At 42.2% G+C, this 27,863-nt stretch overlaps 1 protein-coding gene across 2 annotated transcripts in view; it reads left to right on the top strand.

The window, feature by feature from the left end:
- The window catches only part of astn1 (astrotactin 1), a 260,250-nt gene that overhangs the window by 37,087 nt on the left and 195,300 nt on the right, over positions 1-27,863 (top strand). For both annotated transcript variants that reach the window (XM_057056562.1, XM_057056561.1), the window contains exons 2-5: positions 11,083-11,264; positions 20,352-20,602; positions 20,751-20,893; positions 23,698-23,844. In XM_057056562.1, coding sequence (XP_056912542.1) covers positions 11,083-11,264; positions 20,352-20,602; positions 20,751-20,893; positions 23,698-23,844 — 723 coding nt within the window. The remainder of the gene's footprint in view (positions 1-11,082; positions 11,265-20,351; positions 20,603-20,750; positions 20,894-23,697; positions 23,845-27,863) is intronic.

Genomic DNA, 27,863 nt, shown 5'->3' with positions numbered 1-27,863 from the left:
TTGCCTTCATGCCCCACGTTCTCTCTATCTCCTCCTTCAGCCCTTGGTACTTCTCCAGCTTCTCGTGTTCCTTCTTCCTGATGTTGATATCACTTGGGATTGCTACATCTATCACCACCACTGTCTTCTGGTGTTTATCCACAACCACTATGTCAGGCTGATTGGCCACCACCATCTTGTCAGTCTGGATCTGGAAGTCCCACAGGATCTTGGCCTGCTTGTTCTTCAGCACTTTTGCGGATGTCTCCCACCTGGACCCTGGGATCTCCAGTCCATACTCAGTGCAGATGTTCCTGTACACTATGTTAGCCACCTGGTTATGCCGCTCCATGTATGCTTTGCCTTCTAGCATCGTGCACCCTGCTGTGATGTGCTGGACTATCTCGGGGGCATCTCCACACAGTCTGCACCTGGGGTCTTGTCTGGAATGGTAGACTTTGGTCTCTATTGCTCTGGTGCTCAGGGCCTGTTCTTGTGCAGCCATGAGTAGTGCCTCTGTGCTGTCTTTCAGTCCGGCCTTTGTCAGCCACTGGTATGGTTTCTCGATATCAGCCACTTCCTCAATTAGTCCGTGGTACATTCCATACATGGGCTTGTCCTTCCGTGATAGCCCCTCAGGTTCCTCCTGCTTGGTGGGCTTTTGTTGCCTGAGGCTTGTTTCCTCCTGGACAGTAGTTCGGACACTTACTAGTCCTCGGCCCCCTTCCTTTTGCTTTGTATACAGCCTCAGGACACTGGAGTTAGGGTGAAACACTCCGTGCATGGTGAGGAGCTTCCTGGTCTTGAAGTCAGTGGCTTGTATCTCTTCCAGTGGCCATGGTATTGTGCCAGCAGGGTATCTGATGACTGGCAGGGCGTAGGTGTTTATGGCCTGGATCTTATGCTTACCATTCAGCTGACTTTTGAGGACCTGTCTTAACCTCTGTAGGTATTTGGCTGTGGCTGACCTCCTAGCTGCCTCCTCATGGTTACCATTTGCTTGCGGGATCCCCAGGTATTTGTAACTGTCCTGCACATCTGTGATGTTCCCTTAAGATAGGTCAACCCCATCAATTGCGATCACCTTTCCTCTTCTAGATACCATCCGCCCACATTTGTCTAGCCCAAATGACATCCCGATGTCCTTGCTGTAGATCCTAGTGAGGTGAATCAGACAGTCGATGTCACGCTCGTTCTTGGCATACAGCTTGATGTCATCTATGTAGAGGAGGTGGCTGACAGTTGGTACCCATAGCCACTCTAGGTGATGATCTGGCTGAGGGGTTTTAGGCCTATGCAGAACAGCAGGGGGGACAGAGCATCTCCTTGATATATGCCACATCTGATTCTCACCCGCGCAATTGGTTTGGAGTTAGCCTCCAAAGTCGTGTTCCACAGCTTCATGGAGTTCTGGATGAACTTTCTTAGTGTCCTGTTGATATTATACAGGCACTCTAGTATCCGTGTGTGCGGCATTGAGTCATAGGCTTTCTTGTAATCAATCCACATATCACAGTGGTACAGTGTGCAGACAAAACATGGAAGGTGTTCTGGTAATAGAACCTTGCTCAGAGCACTACTGAGGTGCCCTTGAGCAAGGCACCAAACCCATAAATGCTCATATAGGGCCCTGTGATGAACCTACCTTCACTGATTGTGTACCCTCCCTGTGACTCCGAAAGGTGTAAAGCGGTGAAGGAGATGAGTCAAGATGAGTATTAGCCATGTTTTGGTGTGATTAAGGGAGTTTATTCAGTTCAGTGCAGATATCCAACCAGTATTGAGGTAACTGGAGTTCTTTCAAATGAGCAAAAATAGAAAAGTTTCACGCAAGAATTTAATGGTAAGAAACTACAACTAAAGAAATGATGCTTGCAAATGCATATAGTGTTGTCACTGCTCACTATGGAGAAACTTTCTGTCAAGTTCTGGAGTCAGGTCAGGTCATGTGGAGAAGACAGAGACACCATCTGTGCAGGCCTTTTATGGAATTGAACTGGGAACAATTCTGACTTTACCTGAGCAGAAACTCAGATGCCCTTCTTTAAACTGCATCATTAATATCTATTCAGAAAGTTAATGTGCAGCGGCCTTCTGCTCTGAGCTGAGGTGCTGGAGCTAGTTTGGTGCCCTGCTGCACGCTGAAGGACCATTTAGCACCAAGAAAATTGAGTTCAAGGTGACTTAAACAGCAAGGTCACTTTAATTGTTTGCACTCAGATATTAAACTTTGTTCTCACTTGGGACCGCTGGAGACTTAGTGTTCAGCCTTGTGAAAAATGACGGAAATGGCTAAATCATTTTCATTCAAGGTGTGAAACACTCATGTAGATTTAAACAAGGATGGGAAATCACTGGACAACGATTCCCATCTCCTAAATTCTGTTTAGATGTAAGTCAGTGAAGAGGAAGGAAACTCCAAATTAAGCTTCATCTGCTCAATAAAACAACAAAGGCTGAAGTATGAACAGCCTAGCTCTCCGCCATGGTGGGGTGAAATGGGGATTAGGACATTTTCCACCATCAACAAACATTTCTTCATCTCCTACATAGAGATTAAACTGTTTTCCATACCCGTGCCTCTGCAAAAGAACAAATGGGTGAACCAATGAGACGTAGCAGAAATGGTAATTGCAATTCGTCTCTCTGGATAGCAAATGGCTTTGGTGTTTGTTTGGTTGGGTGCTCCATGTGTGGTGACGTGCATGTTGAATAGAGACGACAATGAGACGAGTGCATAACAGGAGAGCTGCTGTATGGCTGCTTTGATAACCTCATTCAGCAGAGAATCGCTCCTTGTAAACGTGCTATAGGTGGACTGATTTCTCTTAAGTTCAGAGAACAGTGAGGCATTATTTATTTTGAAGAGGAATGGGTTCTCTTTGTATCACTGTCGTTTGATTGAATAGGTTTTTTTTTCTAGTGACGGAGGTAAAACAATAACTTGGACGAACGTATGCATTAATGGTATAAGATACAGTCTTCTCCCCAAGACAGCCTCACTGCACCTGCATGTTTCCAGGCATCGGTTTTGGGCCCCAAAACAGACCTTGTGGTCAAGAAAAAGAATATCTACATTTATGGTTACCTTAACATCCTGGTGTCGAGATCAGGTGACTATCATGTGACCCGTTAGGAAGTGACTCCTTTAAAATGATGGTATTGCCTCTATACAGGAGACATATTTTACTTTTCGATGAAGTTGTTATAAAATAAATAAAATAAAAAGCAATTTCGTGTTACTAAGGAGTAAAAATCATGTTTGTTTATTTTTGAATAAAGAACTACTAACCTCTAATCTAATGCATAATGTAATAGGTAGGTTTATATTCTTTGGCATAAATATTCAAATGTTTCAAGCATTATTTATACCCACAAAATGAAGGTATGTTTCTGACTCTATAAGAATGAATAAAAAGGATATAAGGATATTGTAATATTTGTATTTTTGTGTAACATGTTGCCAGTTAAATGATGTCCTGATGACAGAGATAGCATTGTTTTCTTGTTGGTTCCACTAACAAAGTACTGCCATCACGTTTCCATTGGATCCAAACTATTTCTCAGCTTGGCAACAATAGTATTCTTCTCTTTTTTCCCCCTCCAAATTTCCAGTCACTTGCGTGATCACAGTGGCAGAAACTGCGTGGGTGAGCAAACTGAGGTTTGTAATCAAAGCTTAGCAGGTCAGCCCTGTTAAATCTCCATCAAACTGAGCTGCTTCATGTGCTGCTTCATGCAGGGCCCGCTGTAATCTCCGCTCACCTTGCTGTGGACCATCTCCCTGGCCTCCACGCTCCGCACCGCAAATGTAATAATACGACAGGAACCTGTTAAAAAGGAGCCTCTCAAGCTGTTACCATTTACCCAGGTTTTGTTGAAGCAAGCGGATTGTATCGGGCAGTTTGTTGAGAAAGAATTGCTTTGATTGATTGTGCCACTTCACACTTTCATTCATGTAGAAAATTGGCAAAGCTGGACAACACCGCAAAAGGAATAATGAAGAGCCCCCTGCGTAGGCATTTATGTCCTTCAGTGGACGACAATTTACTCTGCCCAGACCTCTCTTTTCCATCCCTTCCCTTCGGAGCCAAGGGAGTTTCACTTTTCATCCGAACCAGACGGTCGTGCAGTGGATGGACAGCCTACCCTGGAGTTTCAAATCCATCTCCATACCCCAATCTGAGTTTAGCTTGGCAAGTAGTTTGCTTAAATGTTCTTATTTCGTTACAAAAATCTTGGAATGGTTTGGATTTAATTGAACACCTTTGCTTTGGTTTTCAAGTTCATCAACCCCCTCCGGTTTGTGCTGGTTTCTGTCTCCGCCTGCTGCAGGAGCCGAGCTGCTCCGTTGCTGCTCAACGTTGGGTTTAAACCCAGTGACCACACGAAGCAACTTAAATCAGTCTCAGAAAAAAATCCGAGTCAGGTTGGACTGTCAAGGTCTAAGCTTAATGTTACTGTAAATGCCCAGTCAAGCCTTGTTTTAAAATCACAGTGAACCTCCCTGATCACAGATTTAAAAAGTCAATTAACAAACAAGGCACATCAGAACTCTGTATCTAATCACCTAAATGTGGAAGCTCCGGTTAAGTGGGTCAGAAGAAACTTATTCCTGCCTAATGGAGCAGGGCTTGTCTTCCAGACATGGCCGTGTGAAGGTGGATTTTCCCGTAGCATAATGTCAAGGGAAACAGGACCTCAATTATTGAATTATTTCACTTACTGGTAATTACTCTCCCAGATAAAAATAAATACTAACACCTTAAAATAATCTGGATTGGATAATGTTTGGGTTTAGGACCATTTGGGATATTTGCACTGCTGCTTATCCACACTGGCATTCCTTAGAGTTTGGAAACGTGTACACATGTTGGTGTGTAGTGCTGGAAACCTGACTGTTGCAGCAACGGGGAATCGTACCCACAAGTTTGAATTTAGATGAGACCTCCCATCAAACCCCCCACGCATGTTTCTTTAATCCCCCCTCTGGTTGCTGTACTTTGCTACTCCTCCCAGTATACCTGCCTCACACACACGCACACACACACACACACACACACACACATAGTTTCACTATCTCTCTTTATGTCAGCACTCCAACCAAAAGCCATGACTGCGAGAGGGCAGCTTCCCTTGACGCTGCATGAGTATGTGAGCAGAATAGCTTCTGTCTTCACACACACACGCACACACACACACATACATCTCACTGCTGCTGTGTTCCAGTGCGAGCACACAGCTCCATGGCCATATGGTCTTCACTCCCCCCTCCTCATCTCCAACACAGAAACAGCCCTCAGAAAACAGCATGTCTCTTAGATTATTGTTTAGAGACTGATTTTTCTTAAACACTTGGGCTGTCTCACTACTTTTGAACATTAGTCAATACCTTCAAATGAAGCACTCGGCAGCACAAATGTGAGACCTTCCATTTCGCCTTTTGTTTGTTTTATTCAATAGGTTTCTAACTTTTAGTTAATATATTGAAGCAGTTTATTGGGTTGAAGCTCAAAGTAGCCTCTAATTAGGGTTGATCCAGCCATTAATCTGTTAGTGGAGGTAACTTTAAAGCCGAGTTTATGCTTTTTGTTCTGCGGTGGTTTACGGGGGGTATGCGCAGGGATCGCATCATCTGTGGGCTCTTTGCGACGCCGCAGAGACACAATGGCACCCCTCCCTATGTGTAGGAAACACAATTATGTTGCCTATAGGCAGAACCATGATGAGCCATTAAGAGTTCCCTTTAATTTCAGGGTTTCTGGCACAAGGCTTATCACACCTTCCAGAAGAAGAATTCATTTCAATACATTTTCTTAAAGTTTGAGATTAAAATAATATAGTCAGAGTATCTCTTAACCACTAGAACCATTACGGCTCTGTAGAAATGTTTAGGTATTTGTGTGTGTACTGTAATATATAAAGCTATAGATACTAAATCTAAAATCTTTAAGTTTCTGATGTGAAAAATATCAATTAACCTGAGATACAATGGGTTACATAAAAGTAATACAAGAATTAATATGTTGGCATTACTTGAAAATAGCATGAAAACTGTTGTGATTTTTGTAATTAAAATCCATTTTACATTAAATTGACGTACACAGGCACACCAAAATATTTCAAATGATCAATTGTCAGCTAAATTAGGAGGTAGAAATAACTACATTTGTTCTCTATTCTTATTTGAACAAAGCAGCCAAGCGAACATTGGACCGGGTCTGGCTTGAGTGTGGGATAATACTGCACATGTGTTTGTGATGGATGCACACAGTTTATCTTTAATGAGCTGGCACAGTCATCTCTCCATCCTAGAAGGCCATCTCCCATCCGTCGTTCAGACGATGGAACAATCCTTTGTTCTCTGCTCCTCTGTGATGCTACCGGCCATCGGTTTACACTGGAATTAAAACACCCAAGATAGATGTTGTGTCTGTGTAATGCAAAAGGATTTTAGGCCTGTTTAAACTTAATCTCTCTGTGGATCAGCATTCAAAGGAGGAATAACACTAATGTCACATAATCTGATTACTTAGCCTTACATAGGCCACTTTCTTATTCCTTTCCTCCTAATACTCCACTCCCTTTATCTTAGAAAAATCTTTCTCTATCTTCTCCTCCCATATTTCCATTTTTTTCCTGTTTTTTGTCCCTGCTGTCCTTGTCTTCCTGCTTCCCTGGTGGTTGGTACTATACATCATCTCAAGTGGCAAATCTGTGAGCTCATTAATCCCATTAAGTTGGGAAGGTCCTTTTTTTGGGGAAAAAAAAGAAAAGAAATTGGCGTCTCGCATTATGGCCCATGATTTGCATTTAGGCTGAAACCAGATGAGAACATTAAATCCGGGCTGAGAGTCAAGAAAACTTTCTCTGCGACGCGAGGGTGTGGGTTAATGTCACGGTTCATCTTTTTGTGCTCTCGCAATTACAAACACACACATGCTCTGACGCAGTATTTTACTACTTCAACCGGTCTCTGCCTCATGTTTAAAGCACACATCACACACACACATAGATGCTCACACACACTGGTACATCAACTGAAAGCCATGACTGTGAGAGAGCAGCTTCCTCCCGACACAGAAAATTGAGAAAAGGTGATGGGAGACCCAGCTACTGCTGTGCAGAGAGTACCAGGGAGGACTCTGTGCACTGGAATTCTAAATTTCTGTTCGCAGCAGAAAAAGGGTAACCAAGTTTCCCGGGTAACCAAGGAGCACATATATCCACAGTAGAGTTTTAATGACACTGTCTGACTGAAGTCTATATTTTTGCAGAGCTCCTATGCCATGTAATTTTTATAACACATGGATTTCCTTTCATAAAGTGAGATATCTTTACCGAAGATTAGTGGTGCAGAATTTGCAAGATCCTTTTAGTGGGTGCATCACACAGGATCATGTATGCAGCTCCCAATTTACTTGCAAACACCGGCTGTTTATTCAAAAATGCATAAAGGCAAATGGACGAGCAAATGTTGGTCATGTTGACAGTCGAACCATTAGTGGTGTTTACATGCGCAAATTTTCTTGATTGGATTAAAATTTTGAGGGATTGGAAAATCCAAAGCCGCTGTTTAGTTGAGTGACATGCAGAGTCGTTTATGTTCCCTAAAAGAACTGCAGAGGAAACTGCGCTTCTGCCTTTGCTGGCAACAAATGCAGAAGTGGAAAACTGGTGGGGTTAGAAGCACCTTTCCCATTCTGGGTTTTTGCTATGTAATAGCCAGCTTTCAAGCTTTTCCTGTGATTTTTAATTTGATCTGTAGTTCGGTGAATTCCGGCACCCCCCAGCTTTTCAAGCTTTTGTCCTCCAGCTTTTGAACTTGTCTGAATAGCTCAGACTTTCTAGCCTTTTGACCATCAAGTCATTCAGTGATTCTGAGCTCTGTCAAAGTGTCTAGTATGAAATTTGTATCAGACACAGAGCAGTTAGGCTTTGCCACCATGTTCACATCATATCCTTTTGCCACTAAACAATGCAAAAGCGGAAAAGCATCATGTGGACATTGGGCACACACCCCGTCAGGTTAGTTTTGCCCCAAACAGATTGGGGTGTATCTGGACTCGATTCAGAAAGACGATCGGCATAAACCGACATAAATCTTTCCAATTAGAGCCAAATCAGATGAGAATCTTCCACATGATGTTTACATTGCACAAATCTATAAGGGGCTTTTGATGTTTTAGACCAGCATTAGGTCATAAGGCAATAGGGGCAACACAGTGAGCTTTGCTCAAAATAGAATTTGGAATATAAAAATGAAATGATACTATGTGACAACACATCAGTGGAACTTACATGTGCTGAAGCAATGAGGAATCAGATTATATAGTTTATTTTGAGCAGGACGGCAAAGTCGGTGGCTGCTCTGTCTGTCGTGGACTGGGCGGAGGAGTGTAGGGTTCCTGTTTGAAACCTTGGTGTGGACTAAAACTTTGGTGGTGTTAGCAGTGGAGCCAGGACATCTTCAGCGCACTGCCAAGATACCCCTGAGCAAGTTACCGAACCCCCAAATGCTCACATAGAGGCCTGAGCTTGCACTGCATTCAGGGGAGAATGTTGCCTTGACCATAGGCAGCTAGGCAGGCTCCTCCCTGTGACCTTGAAATGGATAAAGTGATTAAAAGATATTTAAAAAAAGTTAAAATCTGGTACAGCTGTAGGTTAGATCAAACTGAAAGATTACAAACCTTTACAACATTTCCTGGCCTAGAAGAGTACTAAACTGTGTATAAAAACAACGCAGACATATGAGCAAGGCCCACACCATCCTCGAGATGTATGTCATTTTCTTTGAAGGACAGAGGCTAGGGACAGAAATACGGGACAGCGACTCCTTTGTCAGGGGGACAGAAGGTTGTGTCCATTTGACTTCCAGTTTAAAGGCAAAACTATAAGTCATGCAACAAGGTTTTCAAATGTATTTGTTATGATGAATCTGTATTATTTCTAGAAATGTCTCCAATGAAATGGAACTAGAAGATGCTGCAACAAATATAAGCAATAGAATGGACTCTGGAGGAAAGGAAATGACTAATATCTTAATGCATGACTAAAATTGGTAATAGGTTTTGTGTGTTTGTGGGGCGGGGGGGGGGGGGGGGGGGGGGGGTTCAGTACACGCGAAAGCTGAACAATGTCATTCAGAATGTGTTAAGATTGCTGAAGTGCCGCCTGGTGCTAATTGCCGCTAAACTCTCCAACACCCCTTGTGTTAGGTATTTTGCTAATGAACCAATGTGTTAAATGTATTTTTCTTCCGTGATGGCGTTTTATAATTCACACTTATGATTATTCACCTGAGTATAAATGTGTCTTTTAAACATTATGTCACCAAATCCAAAACACCAATTACAGAACCAGCAAAAGATTCAAACCTTAAGAGTCCAGATCAAATGTAAAATCATGTTCCCTTCTCAGGAAGCGTAACAATTCTTTGAAACCCTGGGTTGGTCTGCATTCTTTTGGTGCCATTGTCTTTCTATTCTGTGTGTTGGTCACGTCTTCACCCTTATGTCCCACGCCACCAGAAATGCCTAACTTGCTGCTCGAGTCGCTGAGTTCTGACTTTTGCCTTTGATTGAGGCCTTATCCTCATTATTATTTACCGACTGCGATTTTATTTCCCCCCTGCTAGCACAGCTGCACGAATAAAAAAGCACATCGTATGGACTTTGATCAATTATGAACTACTCACTAATGGTGTGTGTGTGTCCCCTCAGCACAGCCTCACCGTCCTGCTCTGCTCTGCATTGTGCATGCACAAATTCTGTCTTAAGTTCATTGCAACAGCTGTGTCTTTGAATTATTTGATGTAGCTTGTATAGCAGCAGAGTTGGGGGCATTGTCTCATACTAGCAATTACTGCAATAGTCTTTCGCAAGGAAGTAAAGTATGGATAGACTTCAGAACGGCACTTTTAAACAGAGTCTCAGCTGCCAACAATGATATCTGTCCACCAGGAACCAAATCATGTAAATTATGCATCAGTTTAAAAACATATAGAGCTTTTGCGTGTCCCAATGATTGTAGGAGTTGTCAGGCGTCCAACAGGTCCTGACTAGTGTTACTGCTTATGCACCAAAGGGCAGGTCAGAGGACCCACCCATTCTGGGCTCCTTTGGTGGGTCTTTCAGAGGTGAAACATCTTCGAGAAACCAAAAGGAAGTTCCTTGAACTCCTTCAAACTGAGAAGCTCCATGGGCCCACACACTTTAGTTCTTCTGTAGAGAAAACTATGTTCTCTTTTAGTTCGCCTCATCAGGAGATGTGTGTGAAGCAAAATTATGGAAACGGAGAGAATCACCATGAGCATTTAAATATTATCTGGATCTACACGTGTATTTGAGGTGGGGGGGACAGCAGTCTTTGGTCTGCTCTAATCTTTGCTGCGATTTATATGTTCTGGTTAGCTTCCTCTCTACTTTTAAAACAAATGTGGTCATTCATGAGGCTCTGCCATGCATTTTGAGCGGTTTCCATTTCTGCACTGTGCGTTTTGGCATATGTAACTAATACTTCTTCCCGAGAGGGCTGACATCTATTGGCTCTGAAGTTCTGGTAGAACATAGCTTGCAAACTATCTTCTGCTCCAGTGCTCACAACGCTTATTTCTTGTGCTGTTTTTCTTTTTAATGTTGATACAGCAAGGCATAATAATTGTTTACTTTTTTGCATTTTGTCCTAAAAACATGGGACTTAACAATGCCATTTGGAATCATTTGGAATTATTAGCGCTCTCATGGCAATGTAGTATAGTTGATAAAAGGTATTTTTGAAGAGATGTTTGGCTTTTGGAGGTCCCAATTTTTTATTGAATTTCCGGAGAGGCAACTTTACTGTTTTATAGTGTCAAAGAACATTTGATTGTGCCAGTGTAGGATGACCATATGGAAATGATACCAGTTTTAAAATTCAAAATATTTTGTATGTCTTTCTGAGTTTATATTTGTGGAAGCGCTAATGGGAGGTGCTGCTGTATTCCTGCTATTCTATTTTGACATAATTAAACCTCACCAAAGCTGTTTCTGATCTGATGATAGTAAAATAATGGTCTTTTTCATCTTTTAATTTTTCCTTGCATTGTTACATGTTTTCTAGAGATTTCTGGCAATTCTGAAGACATCCCTCTGGTGCGCTGGAGGCAGCAGTGGTTGGAAAATGGCACTCTGCTCTTCCACATCCACCACCAGGACGGTGGCTTGAACCTTCCGGACCCGACCGAAGACCCAGCTAACGACTCGGCCAAGGAGGAGCTCCGCATCCTGCACATTTCCGTCATGGTAATCCTCTTTTCTGCTTATGCTGTGTGTTTAAAACCAGCTAAAAACACCCGGTTTTGAATCTTTCAACACCACAACACCTCTTTTCTTAGAGATTTGATTTTCCAAAACCTTAATAAACAGAATTTTTTCCCTCCGTTATGGTTCCATTTAGATAACTTGAATTCATTTTCTTTTGAGCAGAAACATCACTTGGCTTTGTTCATAATACATGCGAGTATGTATTTGTTCAGAATACTCCAGTCACAGAGACCATCTCTACCATTTCTATAGATTTATGGAGATGCTAGTAGCATCCAGCAGGCTCTTTTTACATCGTGCACATCTTGGATATTTTTGTAAGAATTGTTTCTGCAATGGCGCAAACCTTTCAATTTAGATATCTAAATATTTAAACCACCAAAGCTTGAAACAATAGTATCCTTTGTCTTTGTCATTGGAGATACATTCTGCAAATGACAGTTAAAACTTGTACTTCTGTAGGAAAACATATTCACTTATCCATATTTTAGTCGCACATGTCAATTTTTGCATGGCTGCACTCTGTTAAACCTTATCTGCTCTGTCAGAAGTAGGAACTGAATCTTTAGATCTCCCAGCTTCCTCCTCTTGCCAGAGGGAATGTATATTTATTAGATCTTAGATATGCCACACCTACTCCAAGTGCCCTTTCCAGCCCAGTCATTACAATCATGCTGTGATAGATGCAAATGTATTTTCAAATACTGAAACATATCATATCTGCATATACAAGTGATTACGGTAGTCAGCTTGTGAAGGAGGTTTTGTGGTTGTTTGTTTTGCCAGCAGCTGCATCTGCTGAATAGAAGCAGAGAAGCGCATCTCAGCTGCTGTGGAATGTCACAGAATGGCGACAGACCTTGAAACAAGTAGCTGACCTTGACTCTCCACTGCACCTTGCATGTATAAGTAAACATGATGACGATCTGCTGGCAGCAGATATATATATAATTTTTTTTTTTTTTTTTTTTTTAATGTGGAAATAAGAGCAAACACCCCAGTGAGGAGCTTCTTCACCTAATTCTTTGAATTTACTTAAATCTCACATTTTGACTCTTAGCTCCATCTGCATTTCACATCCCGCCACCCACAGGTCTTTGTCCTCCTAGCGCCACTAATTCCTCATCCTGAAAGAGCTATTGCTGCACTGCCACGTGGGCGCTTTCATGAAGGTGTGGGTAGAGAAGGATTAGCATGCAGATATGAGCAGACCGTGACAACAGATGGAAGCAGCGTCGCCACTGTTCTGCCCAGGCGCTACTGCAGCTCGCCACCCGGCTGGAGGCCTCGACCTATAAATCCAAAGCTGTTCTACTTGTTCAATCCCTTGTGGGGACAATACGTGTCCATGGGCCCTGTGGTGGCTGGTTTACAGGCTGTTTAATCCCAGCCAATTGGCCACTTTCCACAACACAATCTTGGGAGGTAGAAAGTAAACGGTGCATTCTGAGATGTGGAACCCGCAAATTCACCTTGATGTCACAAATGCTTCTGGTGATATGAAGATTTATTATTCATGCGCATAATAAGTCAAGACATTTCAATTGTAGGGCTAAATGCAGCAACACTATTGGCTGATTGTTTTAGGGCATGTTGGAGAGCCTACACTTGGTCTCTTCTGGCGTGGCTTTTGTCGTAGGTCTACTTCCTTCTATGGTTCATGCCGTGAAGGCGCTTATCCTTCCATGACAGCTCCTTGTGCCCGTGGCATCGTCTGGGGTCGTCCTGCTGATGTGCTCTTGGCCCCAGGGGTTTTTAATCCTGGAACGTGGCACTGGCGCTCACTGGACCTCATGCTCACTCAAGCTCACAGCTTAGACAGCAAATGTCTAAGGGCACTGGACATGGGCAGAAGTCTTTTGTGCCCTGTGAGCAACTTTCTTGTCATGTCACTTCCTGCCTGCAACATTTATAGGTGATGATAATGGTTGACAATTGTAATCTCGTTTTGCTAATTTTAAAGGACTCACATTGCACTTTGTTAGCTCTCGATTACGTCTTTCATTTTGCGATGCTTATTTTGTCAGCTTTAAAGCCAATATTTTATTCATTAATTAAGACAGAAAAAACCACATAATACTCGACAGCTGCAGCGTTTCTTTTCTGCCTCCATCGGAAGCATCACCAGATGTCGGCTGGTGACGCGGCTCGTCTGCTGATGTCATGGAGGCATGATCATCCTGTCAGAATTGACAGGTCAATCACATCTCCTGCTGCCCGTTCGCTCCCCCAGGACTAGGTTCCAGGTGTGTGACAGCATGTAGGCTACCTTGACATTTAGCAGACACATCATCAGGCAATCGTAGAAATCTGTAGTAAAGGATTTTGCTTTAGTTGTTCCAATATTTGTCCCCCTATGATGAGTCATGATAGTCACAAGGAAATGATGAAATACTGAGACTTTAAAGAAACAACTGAGACTGTTTTTAAAGCACAGAACTCATCCCATAGCAGCCCAGGAGTAATTATCACATTCCAACCCCCAGGTGGATCTTAGAAGTCACTATCTTTGGAGTGCTTCATTGAAAGCCTCTCATTCTCATGTGGTGAATGTTACAGCAGCACCGCTATGCTTTTATCTCATGGTACTGTAACGGCCCTTGGTCTGCACCTCCCAGCATGGTCACTTCAATCATTTGGCAAAATATCGACACTCCCACAGTTGCATTTTAGGCTTGAAGACGAGAGGTGTCATGGGTTCAGTCCTAAATTGGAACTAGGCTGAAGCTGACAGAGCAAAGATGCTATCCAAGGCTAGGAGAGATTTTTTTTCTTGTCTGTTGTACAAAAGATATGTATGTTTTTTTCCACTGCTGTGTTGAAGACGATTTCAGAATTAAAACCATAAAGGGAACGCTGTGCCATTTCATTCAAGTGCATTCTTCTCTAGTCAGACCCTTTATTCATGGAGTGTTGAAAGTTTCTTTGCTCGCATGCAGCAGCAAGGTGACCACAGTGTCCTCCACTCCACTGATCATGCTGGGTCATCCATAATAGATGACTAACCTTGTATGTCTGTGGAAAAAAAAAGGCTGTCTGTTCAAATGTCTACCTCCAAATTCAGTATAAACCAGACAGCAACACCTACATTTGCCAATTTAAAAAACCTATACAAATCAAGAAACACGCATTTCTACATATCCACTTAATTATCGATGAACAATTCTCATTTTTAATATCTCCAATTTCTCAGTTTTAATTGGTTGTTTCGCCACAGGGCTTGGAGGGATCAATGCAATCACACATGGATTACAGAGTTATCCACACAGAACCAGATCAATGACGTTACTGTGAAGATTAATGTGCCTGTTCAGGCTCAGGGACTTGACAAGATGTTTTTCCTTTCTTGGGATTCTATTTAGCTCTATTATTTTTAACACTTATTACTTCCAGGAGTCAGAATTGACCACCTCAACTAATAAATACATCAAACCGAATTTAGAAACGCTTGCAAACAACGTCTTTTCTGAAAGACTTTTCTTGTGTTCGATGATAGAGGTGTGTGAATGAAGCTCTGTGCCCGTTTCCTAGCCCCTGGTGAGGTTTCATCAAGTCTGATTCAGCCGGCTGCTGTCCACTGTCAGAAAACTGGCACGCTTCATATTTACTATCTTTGATATGATGTATTCACCTACAGGCTGTGATACTTTAATGTAAACCACAGGGCTGTACATTTGTTTTTGATTTAGATGTTTGATGATCCACGCTCTGGACAACAGTTTATTGTTAATACATGTCCAGAATACCCATTTTCTTTCAAGAATTGCTAATTTTCTTCACTTTAAATGTCCAAATTAAGTCCTAGAATTTCTAGCATTTCCTCGCAATGACACCTAGATGCTGCTCTTCTTGTAAAACATGACATGAACAGCTTATGGCCTATTGACATTCACGTGTTGACCCTCCTCACACTGGCGCTGATAACATCGATCGTATAAACCTTAAATCAATGTGGCTCCGACCACTTGTGAAGCTGAAGCCCCGGCTGAATCCCAGCCTCCAGCGCTGCTCTCGGAGCATCACAGGTTGCCGTGAGAAACCTGCTGAGCGAGACAAACTAATCCATAAGTTCCCTCTGGGCGGTGAGGAAAGCACACAGCCCGAGTGTCCGTGCGCAGTGCTGCTTCCATGTCTGATGTAGGCAACAGAGCAGCAGGGTAAGGCTTTGAAAAAACAAAACTACAAGGGAAAATTCAATTCATTCCAACCCAAAGAGAGAGAGAACTCCTTTCCGCTTCCACTCACTGCTGTGGACCAGTGTTACCAATGTAGAGGTGGACATGATGAGTGATGCCAGAACATCTCAGCGATAAATGAAGTCTGATCTTCTCCTGCACGACAGCTGCACAGACTCGATTTGAGGCTGTGAAAAATGTGTGGAAAAATCAATGCAGGCAAGGACATTTCTAAATGGGCTAATTAGACAAACCACTTTGATTTTTTATTTTTTTTTTGGTTGATTGCACAATTACACAAACACGAGCAGATCACCTTATTTGGCTTGAGACAAATTCTATTTTTTTTTTAAATTCCCTCTTCTCTCCAATCAGTGTCCCCAGAATAGAGGATACGGTGAAAGCAGAAATTACGATTAAGAAGGTGAAACCAGCAATCAATGAAGTGTTACTCAATCTGGACATCTGAGGACAAATAATTGTCCCTCCTGCGTCGCTGATCTTACAAGTATAAATACTCTAATGATTCTTAGACCGAATCAGTGTGATGCGTAAAAAAAATGTAATTCTGTAAAAACAAAAAAAACGGGCACAGGAAAGGTTCAGCAGGCTCGGATGACATCCGCTCCAAAAGATTTCTGCTCCAGATGCTTCATTTCTTCTTTGAAAAATATAAAAGGCACCAGTAATACTGAAAATCTGCACAAATCCTTAGGTCTGTATTTAACACAAATCCTGACATAGAAGGTCAAAAATATCTTCTTTTTTTTTGCCCTCTCACACATTCCAAATTCCAACTGTGATTCAAGTTAATGGAATGTTTTCCTTGTTCTGGACAGAGAAGTTGATAAGAAGACGTCCTGTCCTCTGTTATTTGAACTTAACTGCGCCTTTATCATCACATTCTTGAAAATACAGACATGAAATATGAGTCCCAAGGTTGTGCGCAGAGCGCCAAAGCCATGACTTTCTTTGCATTGTACCATCAATTTTAATTTTAGAGGATTTCTGGAAACATGGCGTGTCTTTATTTCTCTCTCTCTCTTCCAATAAATGAATTAGTCACACCCAAAGGAGTGTAAGAAGGAGCCCGCATACGAAACATAAAATGGTGGAATGCTTCTTTCAAAAAGAAAAAAAAGCCTTTAAAGATTATGAGGAACAATTAGAATTAGAATAAAGCCGGAGGATGGACATGTTTTCTAATTAATAATATCGGCTGTTTTGAGAAAGGAAGATGGCTGCATCAACATCAAACATCTTGTGTATGAACAGAAGAAACCATCATGAGTGAGACGAGCAGGCACTGCTCCACAGCTAGAGTAGTTGTTTCGTTGCTGTAGTTTCTCTGTCCCTGCTGTATTTAATACCTCATACACGCAGCGTGGTCTTTAGTCTCTTCCTCCATCTTGCAGCTGGTCATTTGTCTCAAATGTCATTTTTTGCTGTGCATAAGCTTCGCCTTATACAGACCTAAATGTTTCTTATTTCGAATGACTGTGGAAATGAACTCTTGATCAGTGTAATGTGCAGCGGAGCCAACAGGACAGATGTTTGTTTATGAAAAAGAGCTTCTTTTACTGTGCACTCTCAGATGCCTGGGCTGTGAATTTAAATGCATCCCACCTCAGTGCCACAGACCATGCGCAACCAACTCAGCCCTGCATTTAGTTTTATGACTTGTCACAGTTGAGACAATTGACCCAACTGCAAAACTGTCATTGGAACTCCCGTGAGCGGGTCCTGAAATGTTGTTTTCACAGATGAAGAAGAAAATGAATTCCAGAGATGATTTTTTTTGTCCCCCAGCAGGGATTCCTTTTTCAGGCAGAAAGAGATTGTTTTACTGAATTCTTGTCGTGTCACGACCTAGCAAGGACTCGCTTCTGCCGGAGAGTCCATTACAACGCTGACCTGTGACAGCAGAGAGGCTTTGTCACAGTGCTGCTGTGGCCCCCAAGGAAACGCTAAACCCTTGAGATGTTGGAGACCCAGGATGTACATCTTTTAAATGGCATTTTATGTGACATATGCCATTTGACATATGCCGTTGTACTACACCTGCTCAGACCCTGTTATGAGTGAATGCTATATTAACTACTACTGAAATCCCCCGAATGGAATCAAGAGGGTGAAACCATTCTTGTCATTAATACTAATTCTGAGTGCAAAAACCCTGGTGTGACATGTGTGAAATGGTTCTGTGACTTTCACACTCGTTCAATGACAAAATCAGCTCTGGTTAATGAAGAATTTTCTAAAATGTCTCCACAACCTAAGTTTAATTTAAATCCATTGGAGGTAAGACATATTTTACCTTGTGAGCACTGGGCCAGTCACCAGGAACTGCTATATCATCTGTAACCTGGGATCTATACTAGTCCAACCATTTGGTCATCATGAAGCCTAAAAGGTCGCTTATTGTAGCTGTCAGTCTATGTAGATGTTTGAGATCTGCTGCCCAATAAAGCCTCACATCCGAAGTGATGGAACGATCGTTCAGTGCTAATACTGTTCTCGCTCTGTCAGGCTGACAAAGGCCACGTCTTCTCGCTTCCATCCAAGACTTACATGACAGCGAGTGTAAGTCATGAGGATCACTGGTGCCATTATAACATCATCCTCATCCGTTAGTAAGTGGATTATAGGCTGGAGCGCTGGCATGCTCTGATGTGTGGTCTCCTTTTATTGGCTTTGAAGGAGGACGCAGTCCACTTAGTCTTCCCTTTGATTCTTTCTAATGCCATTTTTCTGCTCTTATCATCTATATTAGGCTCCTGTATGGGGGGTGCTAATGCTGTTTGATGGGCTGGAATCACATTTGTCACCGAGTCAGATTAGATTCAACATCGCTTCATGAAGTTGATGCTTGACAGCTTTGTCTGTTTAACTCAGGAGTCAATCAGAAGCTAAACGGTGTGCAATCTGCACTGTTTGCTAGTGTCAACTCTCCAGGAGAGCCGCATTATAATGTATCATAGACACAGTTTAAAAGAACCATTAAGGATCCCCTATCACCTTCTTTATTCTCTTTGTTCTGTCTGCGTTCAGTTGACTACGCTGACAAATTGCTGACTGCATTACAAAGTTTATCAGTCCCATTTTTCATCTGACTTGTAATCAGCAGATGTGTACACAGGTGGGATTTAGCTCAGCGATAATTGTGTTTAATGGGCAGAGGAGCCCCGATCAGAATTAATTTAGTGTTTACTTTTACTGCAGGGTCACAGAATCGGCCAATTAACTCCATGGGCCGGTGCCAGAATCTTTTGATTTCCTGGCCGGATGTGTCCGTGTGAGAGAGAGTTTTAGTGTGAGACTGGCGACTTTCGCTATGAATGTATTGCGCTATAAATGTATCCATTTTAACTTAAGTGGATTTTTCGATCACTGCGTATAATCCGATGCATAATGTGGCCCATAGCGCTGTGTCATTTGTTAATGCCCTTGACTACGCAGATTGAGCAAACAACTTATGCTAATGGGCCTCTGCCTTTTTTCCATTTTAAATGAATGTCAGCCCTTGAGACCCATTTCTGTACATCTTTTGGGACACCATGTTTGAAATGGTAGGTTTTAGGAATTGTGGGTCAGGTCACTCGTGCCACCACGTTGACTGGACGGCATCATTTTCCTCAGCAGAATAACTAAAAGCTTTATTTTTCATTTCATTTTCTACACTTGTGGCAGGAGGAATCTGGACAGGAAACACCTGGCTGGATGTGAAGCTTTAAGTCGTGTTTTGTTCGGAAGGCGCAGATCATTAAAAAGAAAGAACAAATCTGTCTGTAGCGGTAAATTGTTGCTGTCTGCCACATCTGTTCTGCAACCTTGACATTTTCTGATTTTCTCTGGATTTCAGCTCTCAGATACGCAGCATCAGATTAAGAAGCAGACTGTGGAAAATTGGACAGGATGGTTGTAAATTACAATCATTTTTGCACTTTAATCTCGCCTTTCCTGTCATTTTTATCAAATTGCCCACTTTCAGTAACCTTAAAAGCACAAAAGAACAAGTTAGAATCAAGAAAAGGCTCAAAGGCTGGTTTAAATGTGTCATATTTTCTGTCTGCGTTTATTCACCTTAGAGAGTCAAGCAGATGTCTCTGTCACGTTCCTTCTGACTGGATCCCTTAACGTCCCACCCGCATTCATATCATCTCCCAGAGATTTGGACTCCTTTGTCTTCTCTTACACTTTGTCTTACACTTGGCAATCTGCTGTGTCTCTTTCTATCCGTGTCCTGTCCACTAACCCATCCTTGGGGCAGGACTGGTGTCCTTCCTCTGGGCGTCCTACAGTCTGTTCCTGACCGATTCTCTGTGGCTGTTGGATGTCCTGAGTGTTTGTTTTTGCTTTTCTATATGATTTCCTAACCCATCCTCTGACTGTGACCATACCAATATTCCCAATACCATTGTTTTATTATCACTCTAAAACACATTGAACGCATCAACGTCTCTTTCTACTTCAGTATTTGATGACCAGCTAGCGACAATGTCCAGCGGATAAAAAGTCATTCTTTGGAATTGAATGTACCAGAATTGTATGAATGGGTAAATGCTTGAAGCCATCACTGAACCCCCGAGTTCATCATATTTCTGCGTTTGCTACATCAGAATTTGTTCCAGATGTTTCTGGCTCTACCCGGCATCACCAGCATCTTTAGCAGAGCCACCAATCATGTTTGTCAGCAACGTATCTATGAATTCAGCCTTTATTTGGAAGATGACCAATGTTTAGGAGTGTTCTGCTACTTTAAAATCCTGATGTACATTGATTACATCCCACGTAGGTTTGGTATAGATGTATTTAAGTTTCCTATATGAACTGCAGCTGCTGGTGGCATTACTTTGATCCATTTCTCCATATCTGTTCCCCCCCACCCCAGGGCGGGATGATCGCCCTTCTGCTGTCCATCCTGTGTCTGGTCCTGATCCTCTACACCCGCAGGCGCTGGTGTAAACGCCGTCGCATCCCTCAGCCCCAGAAGAGCGCCAGTGCGGAGGCCGCTAATGAGATCCACTACATCCCCTCAGTGCTGATGGGAGGACAGGCCCGCGAGAGCCTGAGGAACTCGCGCGGTCAAGGCCCCAATTCCAGCGGCACCTTGAGTATTCGGGAGACACCCATTCTGGACGGGTACATAAAGACTGTGACACTCACATGAACGTTGAGTGACTACTTTTAAACTGGAACCTCTGCATGAAGCACTTCTTCATACCGGACGGGGGGTGGTTACAGGATCCACACGTGGCTCCTTATTGTTACTCTTTTACCTCCCCGCCAGGTATGAGTATGACATCACCGACCTGCGTCACCACCTCCAGCGCGAGTGTATGAACGGTGGGGAGGAGTATGCCAGCCAGGTCAACCGAACGCTCGACTCGCTGCAGGGCTGCAATGACAAGAATAATATCGACCTCACCACCGGTATGGTTATGATTATGATTATGGTTATGAATCATTGATCACTTTGTGAGAATAGATGTGGCATTGTAGCATGAACGTATAGCGGTCATGCTAATAATGAATGCTCTTATACCTCTTATACACATACATATATTTACACACGCATATCTATACACTTTATATGTATTACTTGATCAACTATCAACTTTTCTTACTCTTACATTTATTTTTAAGCTTGACCCTGAAAATACACCAGCTTCCGGGGCGACCCCGCAGGCAGGAGTGAAGGTGCTCACGTACGATCTCACCATGTGACGCGTAAAATGAGCATTGAAAGAAGACATGATTTAAAATATTACCTTCATTCGGAGGAGTAGAATTTTATTGTTGTTCAGCTCTGTGTTCCTTTATTATGTGGAATTCCATTATTTATTATTATCTTAAAAGTGTGCCCAGAACTGAGCCCAGCCGATGCACACACACATACGCGCACACCCACACACTTATGCGCGCAGTCTCACACACACGAACAACACACATTGATTTGAATGGAAATGAATCAGCTTTATGCCCAGCAATCACGTCCAGCGTATCTAAGGGGGACAGACCCAAAGGGCTTATTACCAGTGATACGTAGGTGTTATTATGAACTGAATCTTGACTAGCAAAAAAATGAGAAGAATCTGCTTACATTCTGAGGTTGCACGAGTCATCCTTCAGAGGCTGTAAACGCTCCTCGCCTAAATCTCGTCAGAACAATCACACACCTGAGTACCGGGGTCAAAAATGTAATGTAGAAAATGCGATTCAAATCTCGTTTAATTCAACAGACCTGAGTGGTTACAAAACTAGAGCAGTCAGTGTTCATAACATCAGAGTGAAGCTAACTGGGTGTCAGCTAGTGAAAATAAAAATGGTTGCATCTGCTGATTAACATATCTTAGTCATTTATTTGTGCTCTCTAGCTGCTTGCCAGTGGCTATAAAAATATTGAAAATGCTAATAACAGTTGTATAATTAATGCAGTTATATTGATTTATTAAGCTGGAATACTAACATAGTTTCTCATTGTGTTGTGTGTCAGCTCAGTTCATTTAAATGAAAAACTAGTTTCCACATTTAATCTTTGGAGATCTCACTTGTCTCCTAATTAGCATATGTTTTGCATTTGAATCAAACATAATTTTTTTTTGATTGAATTGCAGTAACTCAGCAGATCATCAGTCACATTTGTGGGTGTTGAGGATACCTGGTCATGGTGTAAGCTGGGACCAGCGCTGACAATAATGCCAACAGAATCCAATTCAACACTGTGTCCTAATATATGTTATTTCCTCAGAGGTGGGATGCAATCATGCAAATGTTGGGTAAACAATGGAGCTTTATAGTCTTTGTTCATGGATTACATTGGGAGGTTGCAGCCATTTTCATTTAGATGTCACAAATGTGATGCATCCATCCACACACACACACACACACACACACACACACACACCACACACACACACACACACACACATATCATCACCCTGTTATGCATTCTTCAGTTACCGTATTTTCACGACTATAAGGCGCACCTAAAACACTGAGATTTTCTCAAAAATCGACGGTGCGCCTTATAATATGGTGCACCTTGTGTGTGCCGGTAAAGCGACATGCATATGAGGCTTACTTTAAACTACAGGCCATCAAATATGCGGCTGAAAATGGCAATCAAGCAGCTGCAAGACATGAGTCCATGGTCAGAAAGTAGAGAAAACAAGAAAGTGAACTGCGCCAAAGGAGGAGGAAGAGAAGCTGAGTTTCCACGGGAACAAAGCAAGGTGGCCCGAGCTGGAAGACCGAGAGGAACAGTTGGTTGTGCAACAGCGAACAACTGGAAGGGGTGTCTCTACTGTCACCATTCGACAAAAGGCCAAAGCGATTGCTGAAGAAATAAACATTGAGCACTTCCAAGGAGGTCCATCTTGGTGTTTTCACTTTATGAGGAGGCGGCATCTCTCCATACAGGCAAGAACAACTGTTGCACAGCGGCTGCCCGCGGATTACCAGGAGAGGGCGGCCATCTTCTGCACCTACTGCCGCGACAAGATAACCACGGCCAGCCACACTACAAACATGGATGAGATCCCTCCATCGTGGGAGCACTGGATGACGGAAGGCGAACACTCCTTCACAAAGACTATGAGGCAGCGGCGGGAAAGTTATGCCACCATATGCGGGTGGATTGTAGACGCATGGGCTATGATACCGTCTTCATGTATTGTAAGAGCTTTCACAAAAGTCGGCATCAACGCTGAACCGGAACCGGTCGGTGAGTCTGATTCAGATAATGAAGAAGAGGAATTCGGGATGTTGGACATTGAAATAGTGCAGCTGTTTAATCCAGATACAGAAGATGAAAACTTTGTTGGTTTTGTGGCAAAAGAATGAATATTTTGTTCAATAAATGTGTCAAAACTCACTGTTTTACTTCCGTTGTCATTTTTTACTGTATGTTTCAGCATGCGCCTAATAATACGGTGCGCCTTATGTATGTTTTAAATACAGATATTGCACCCGTAACTGAGACTGCGCCTTTTATTACAGTGCGCCTTATGGTCGTGAAAATACGGTACATTTCCTTGATGATTTTTAATATCATGCCAGCCTTTCTTGCACTCTGATTCTTGCTGTTTGGCTTCTTCCCCACTGAAAACTCTCGTCAATGTTTGAATAGCCTGAAAACACCCAGCACGCTGCTCTATTTCCAGTCACTCTCTCCTCTCCAAATGTGTTGCAGTGCATTTCGAGAACTTGTGAATGTATCCAATTTTCCTCCACAGTGAGCGACAACACCAAGCTGGCCTTAATGAACAAATGCAAGGACATCATTGCCACGAGCCCCATCGACAGCAACCACCAGCAGAACACCCTGTTACCACACAACACCTCCACCAGCCAGCGCAAACGCCTCTCCAACAACACCCGCTGTGAGTCATACCTTATATTTGCCCTTTCCCAAGAAACACAGAGAAGAGATCCACACTGGACAGCAACCACAGGAGCACTATAGCCCTGGACTATAATAAGTAACGGTGGCCAAAGTGATTAGAACAGCTGACAGACCTGAACCTACAATTTTTTTCCCTCCCTCCCTAATACAAAATCTCATTTTATTTCATAAATTTGTTGAAATTTTAAAATGTGCTCTGAGCTAAATGAGTGAAGTGACACCTGTTTTTATCCTCTTTACTTGAATATTTTGTTCCTCCGCCTTCTGCAGCCATTACAGCAGCTCATGGTGTCAGTATTTTTCCTGAGAACTTCAACACTAATGTCCTCCAGGTCTTCTGCTTCATTCCCTCCGAATGGAAAAGGGATCTGCCCACTTTATTCTCCAACTGGCTCTAAAATTGCTGTATCTGGTTGAAGTCTGGACTTTAAGGGGACAGTCCATCTTTTCCAGTGGCCCAGCAGATTCATGCAGAAATAGATTCAACAGCAATCTGCTGGACTACAGGAAATGATGGACTGTCCCTGATATAAATAATAATTATAATTTACTAAAAACTGAAACAGCACCACATCATTCTGGTAATAACCCATCAGCAGAATGGTTGTTGACATGAAATATGTAAATAGCTGCAGGCTTTCTGTGGAATTTTTAGCAGTTGTTTTTATGAAGTTAGTTACAAATGCTGTCAGACCTGCAGCTAAACACTGCAGAGTTTTCTCTTCCACTCACCTGTTCCAGACGTGTTCTCAGGAGATAGCAACAGCCTGGAAACATGAGCCAGAAAACCTCCAATGGACAGTTCACTGTTTAAATTGACTGTTCAAATTATTCTATTTACATGGTGGAACACATGAACTAGTGGAATCATAAAAAGACCTGTTCAGCTCTAAGAAAATGCACACCCTTATCAAAAGTAGCTGTCCATGATTTTCCATATATTCATTATAATTGAGGATTAATCCTCACAGGACTTTTTCAGCTAAAGACAGATTTGTGTCAGGATGAAAGCCCAAAACCTCACAAATATTTACGTTTCATCTGATGTGAATTGGACTGATAGCAAAGGAGACATTTTTCCAAAAGGACACTCGATGTGGCCAAAACTATAAATCAAATTTGCGCCAGATCTCAAGATATTAGTGCTATTAATGTAGGATAAAGATGAAGCCAAGTGATAATAGTTCTGCAATATTAAGTCCATAATGTCCCGCTCTGCTGGAACACAATTAAGAACGTGTATTTTTAAACTGAGCTCAAGAGAAATGTTAATATACTACTACTACTACTACTACTACTACTACTACTACTACTACTACTACTACTACTACTACTAATAATAATCATAATAATATAATAATAATAATAATAATCATAATAATCATAATAATCATAATAATCATAATAATTATGATAGAGAACTGGATGTTTGGGGAGCTTTTCTGAGAAAAATCATGCACAACACAGGCAGGAGACGCTCAACTTGCTGCAGTGCTGCGATCTCAACCCAGCTGCACCTGTTATCATGTCATTTATCTGCAAATGTCCTCTCACAGTCACATAGCTGAGCCGAAGTCATGGTGAGACACACCTTACAGCTTTCATCAACATCACACATGGCCTTTGGAGACCTCCCAGGGACCTCCAATGGGCTGAAGGTCCCCTAAGCGAAGGGCAAAAGGGAAATGGGGCTACAGCAAGTCTTTTCAGTGCATTGGTGATGAAGCCACCATGAATGTGAAAAATAAATCACCTTAATCTTCAGTCTAGATGCATACGAATGTGAAAACTCCACCATGCTGCACTTTGCCTGCCTGTGACCTTAAATCAACCCATCTTTCCATCAACAGTCATCCAAAGTTCATTGTGTGGGGGTCGTTAGCATTCATTACCATCCTTGTCCTGGAGAACTCTTGGTCTCTGCAACTTTTTGACCTTTAGTACTCTTCAAATTCCAAGGTTGTGATCATTATGATTGGATGGAATTTAGTACCTATCAGTTTATAACAAAAAACAACACTAACAGCAATATATTCAAATCTATTTGTGTACGTTAAAACGCCTCCTACAGATTTTTTCCTTCTCCCATTTTTCTCTGACCTTGACTGTTGATGAGAAGGCAGCCACTTTTAAACAGTGCACGCTGCAATCAGAGAAGCAGGACATTTATGGTGTAAACATGAAATCTTTGCTCCAAAGCTGTAAAGCTTTTAAAAGTACATCTTGTGTCTATGATCAACAGCAAGCTGGAAATGTGGTTTTATGCTAGCACCATGAAGCCATTGAATATGCTAATGATAATAAACACAACATACCATTTCAGACACACACACACACACACACCAAGGTCAATAAGGACTTCTGTTCAGGTTTGGTTTGATCTTTACTGGCTGTCATTTGCATTTCTTAACGCTTATTTTATTGATTTTTGATTGGAAATTTGATCAGACAGTGATGTTGTTGTCCTCTGTGGAGACATTCTGATGGAGAAAATGGACTTAATAACTCTTTGATGCTGAAGATGCTTCAGCACTTTTATTGGCCTCCAGAGCTTCATCTAAAATCAGCACAGTTGGGACAAGCTGATGGCCAGGCGAGCAGAGGGGGCAGGCCCGAGGGCTCCCATCAGCATTTCATATTTGTAGCACAAGCTATATATTTTGTCCTCCTTACTGAGTGTTTCAGAAAAGTGAAGCTCGTGAAGGTCAGTGTGCCCCTACTTCTGTTCTTCAGTTTCAATGGAAAAGCAGAAGAGCTTCCAGACATCATTTGTCATCAGTTAAATAGTTTCATTCATGGAAGACATTTAAACAGTTCAAAGACAGAATGCTGATTTTTTATTTGTTTTATTTTAATATGTGACTGTTATAAGTAAAGCTGTGACAGTCATTGATATAATAATAAAGCATATCTTTATTATCTTTATTTAATTTGAAATGGATTTTGAACTAAGTTATTGGCATTATTATTATATTGCCTTATTCACGTTTTTGGTTGCTAAAATCCAGTTTAATATTTTATCCCATCTCTCCTTTATTTCATTGACTACAATATATTTAAAAGCAGCAGTTGTAAAAGAATTACTCATTTATTTGCAGCACAATATTTTAACTTAATTTACTTACTTCTTGCAAGTGTCACCATTTACAAAATGCTTATTGTTGGCTGTGGACCCAATGACACCGATGTTCTTCAGCGATTTGAGCTCATGCATTTTCTTTGTTTGCAGTCTTTATTCAGCTATTCAAAATGTTATTTCGGGCTGCTTATCCGAGTCTGGGTCAAGGGTAGCAGCCTCAGCAATGACTCCTAGATACTCCACTCCAAACATTTTTCCTCTAGCTCCTATGAGGGAATCCCAAAGTGTGCCAGACATATACTCTTACAGTGTCCTACATCTGGACATGCCTGAAATGTGTCCTGAGGTGAACTTCTTGTTCTTCCCGTCACTACCTGAAGCTCAGGGTCATAGGTGAGGGTTGGTAAAAAGCCTGGCCTTCTGACTCAGCTCTCTTCAATGCAACAGTAGTGCAGGTGCTGCCCGGATCTTCTCCAGATCCAACCTTTCCAGCTGAGGACCATGGTCTCAGACTTAGAGCTGCTCTTCATCCCCTGTGTGAACTGTCCCCGTGAGAGCTACAGGTCAGTGATGGATGGGGCCAAAAGGACAACATCGTCAAAACGCAGAGATGGAATCCTTAGGCCCCTGAATTTGACCCCCTCCCCAGATGGCCGCTTCAAGAAATTCTATACATAAAATCTGTCCTGTTTTGTATTTTATATCAAAGCACAACACTTGCTTTTCATTTAGTGTTTATTAACATTACACATGGGCAAACCCACTCGATCACTTCGCGGTCCTCTACAAAATCAGATTTTATGAGAATAGTACACCATCCTGTCTCATATTTTTAACCACTTCATCCCTTTCAGGCAGGGGGACGGTACACAATGGGCCACGGCAAAGTCTACTCCTGGATGAGTTGCCAGTTCATC

Source organism: Takifugu flavidus, chromosome 15 (assembly GCF_003711565.1).
Source record: "Takifugu flavidus isolate HTHZ2018 chromosome 15, ASM371156v2, whole genome shotgun sequence".
Classification (NCBI taxonomy): Eukaryota; Metazoa; Chordata; class Actinopteri; order Tetraodontiformes; family Tetraodontidae; genus Takifugu; species Takifugu flavidus.
This window is presented reverse-complemented; position numbering and strand designations above follow the sequence as displayed.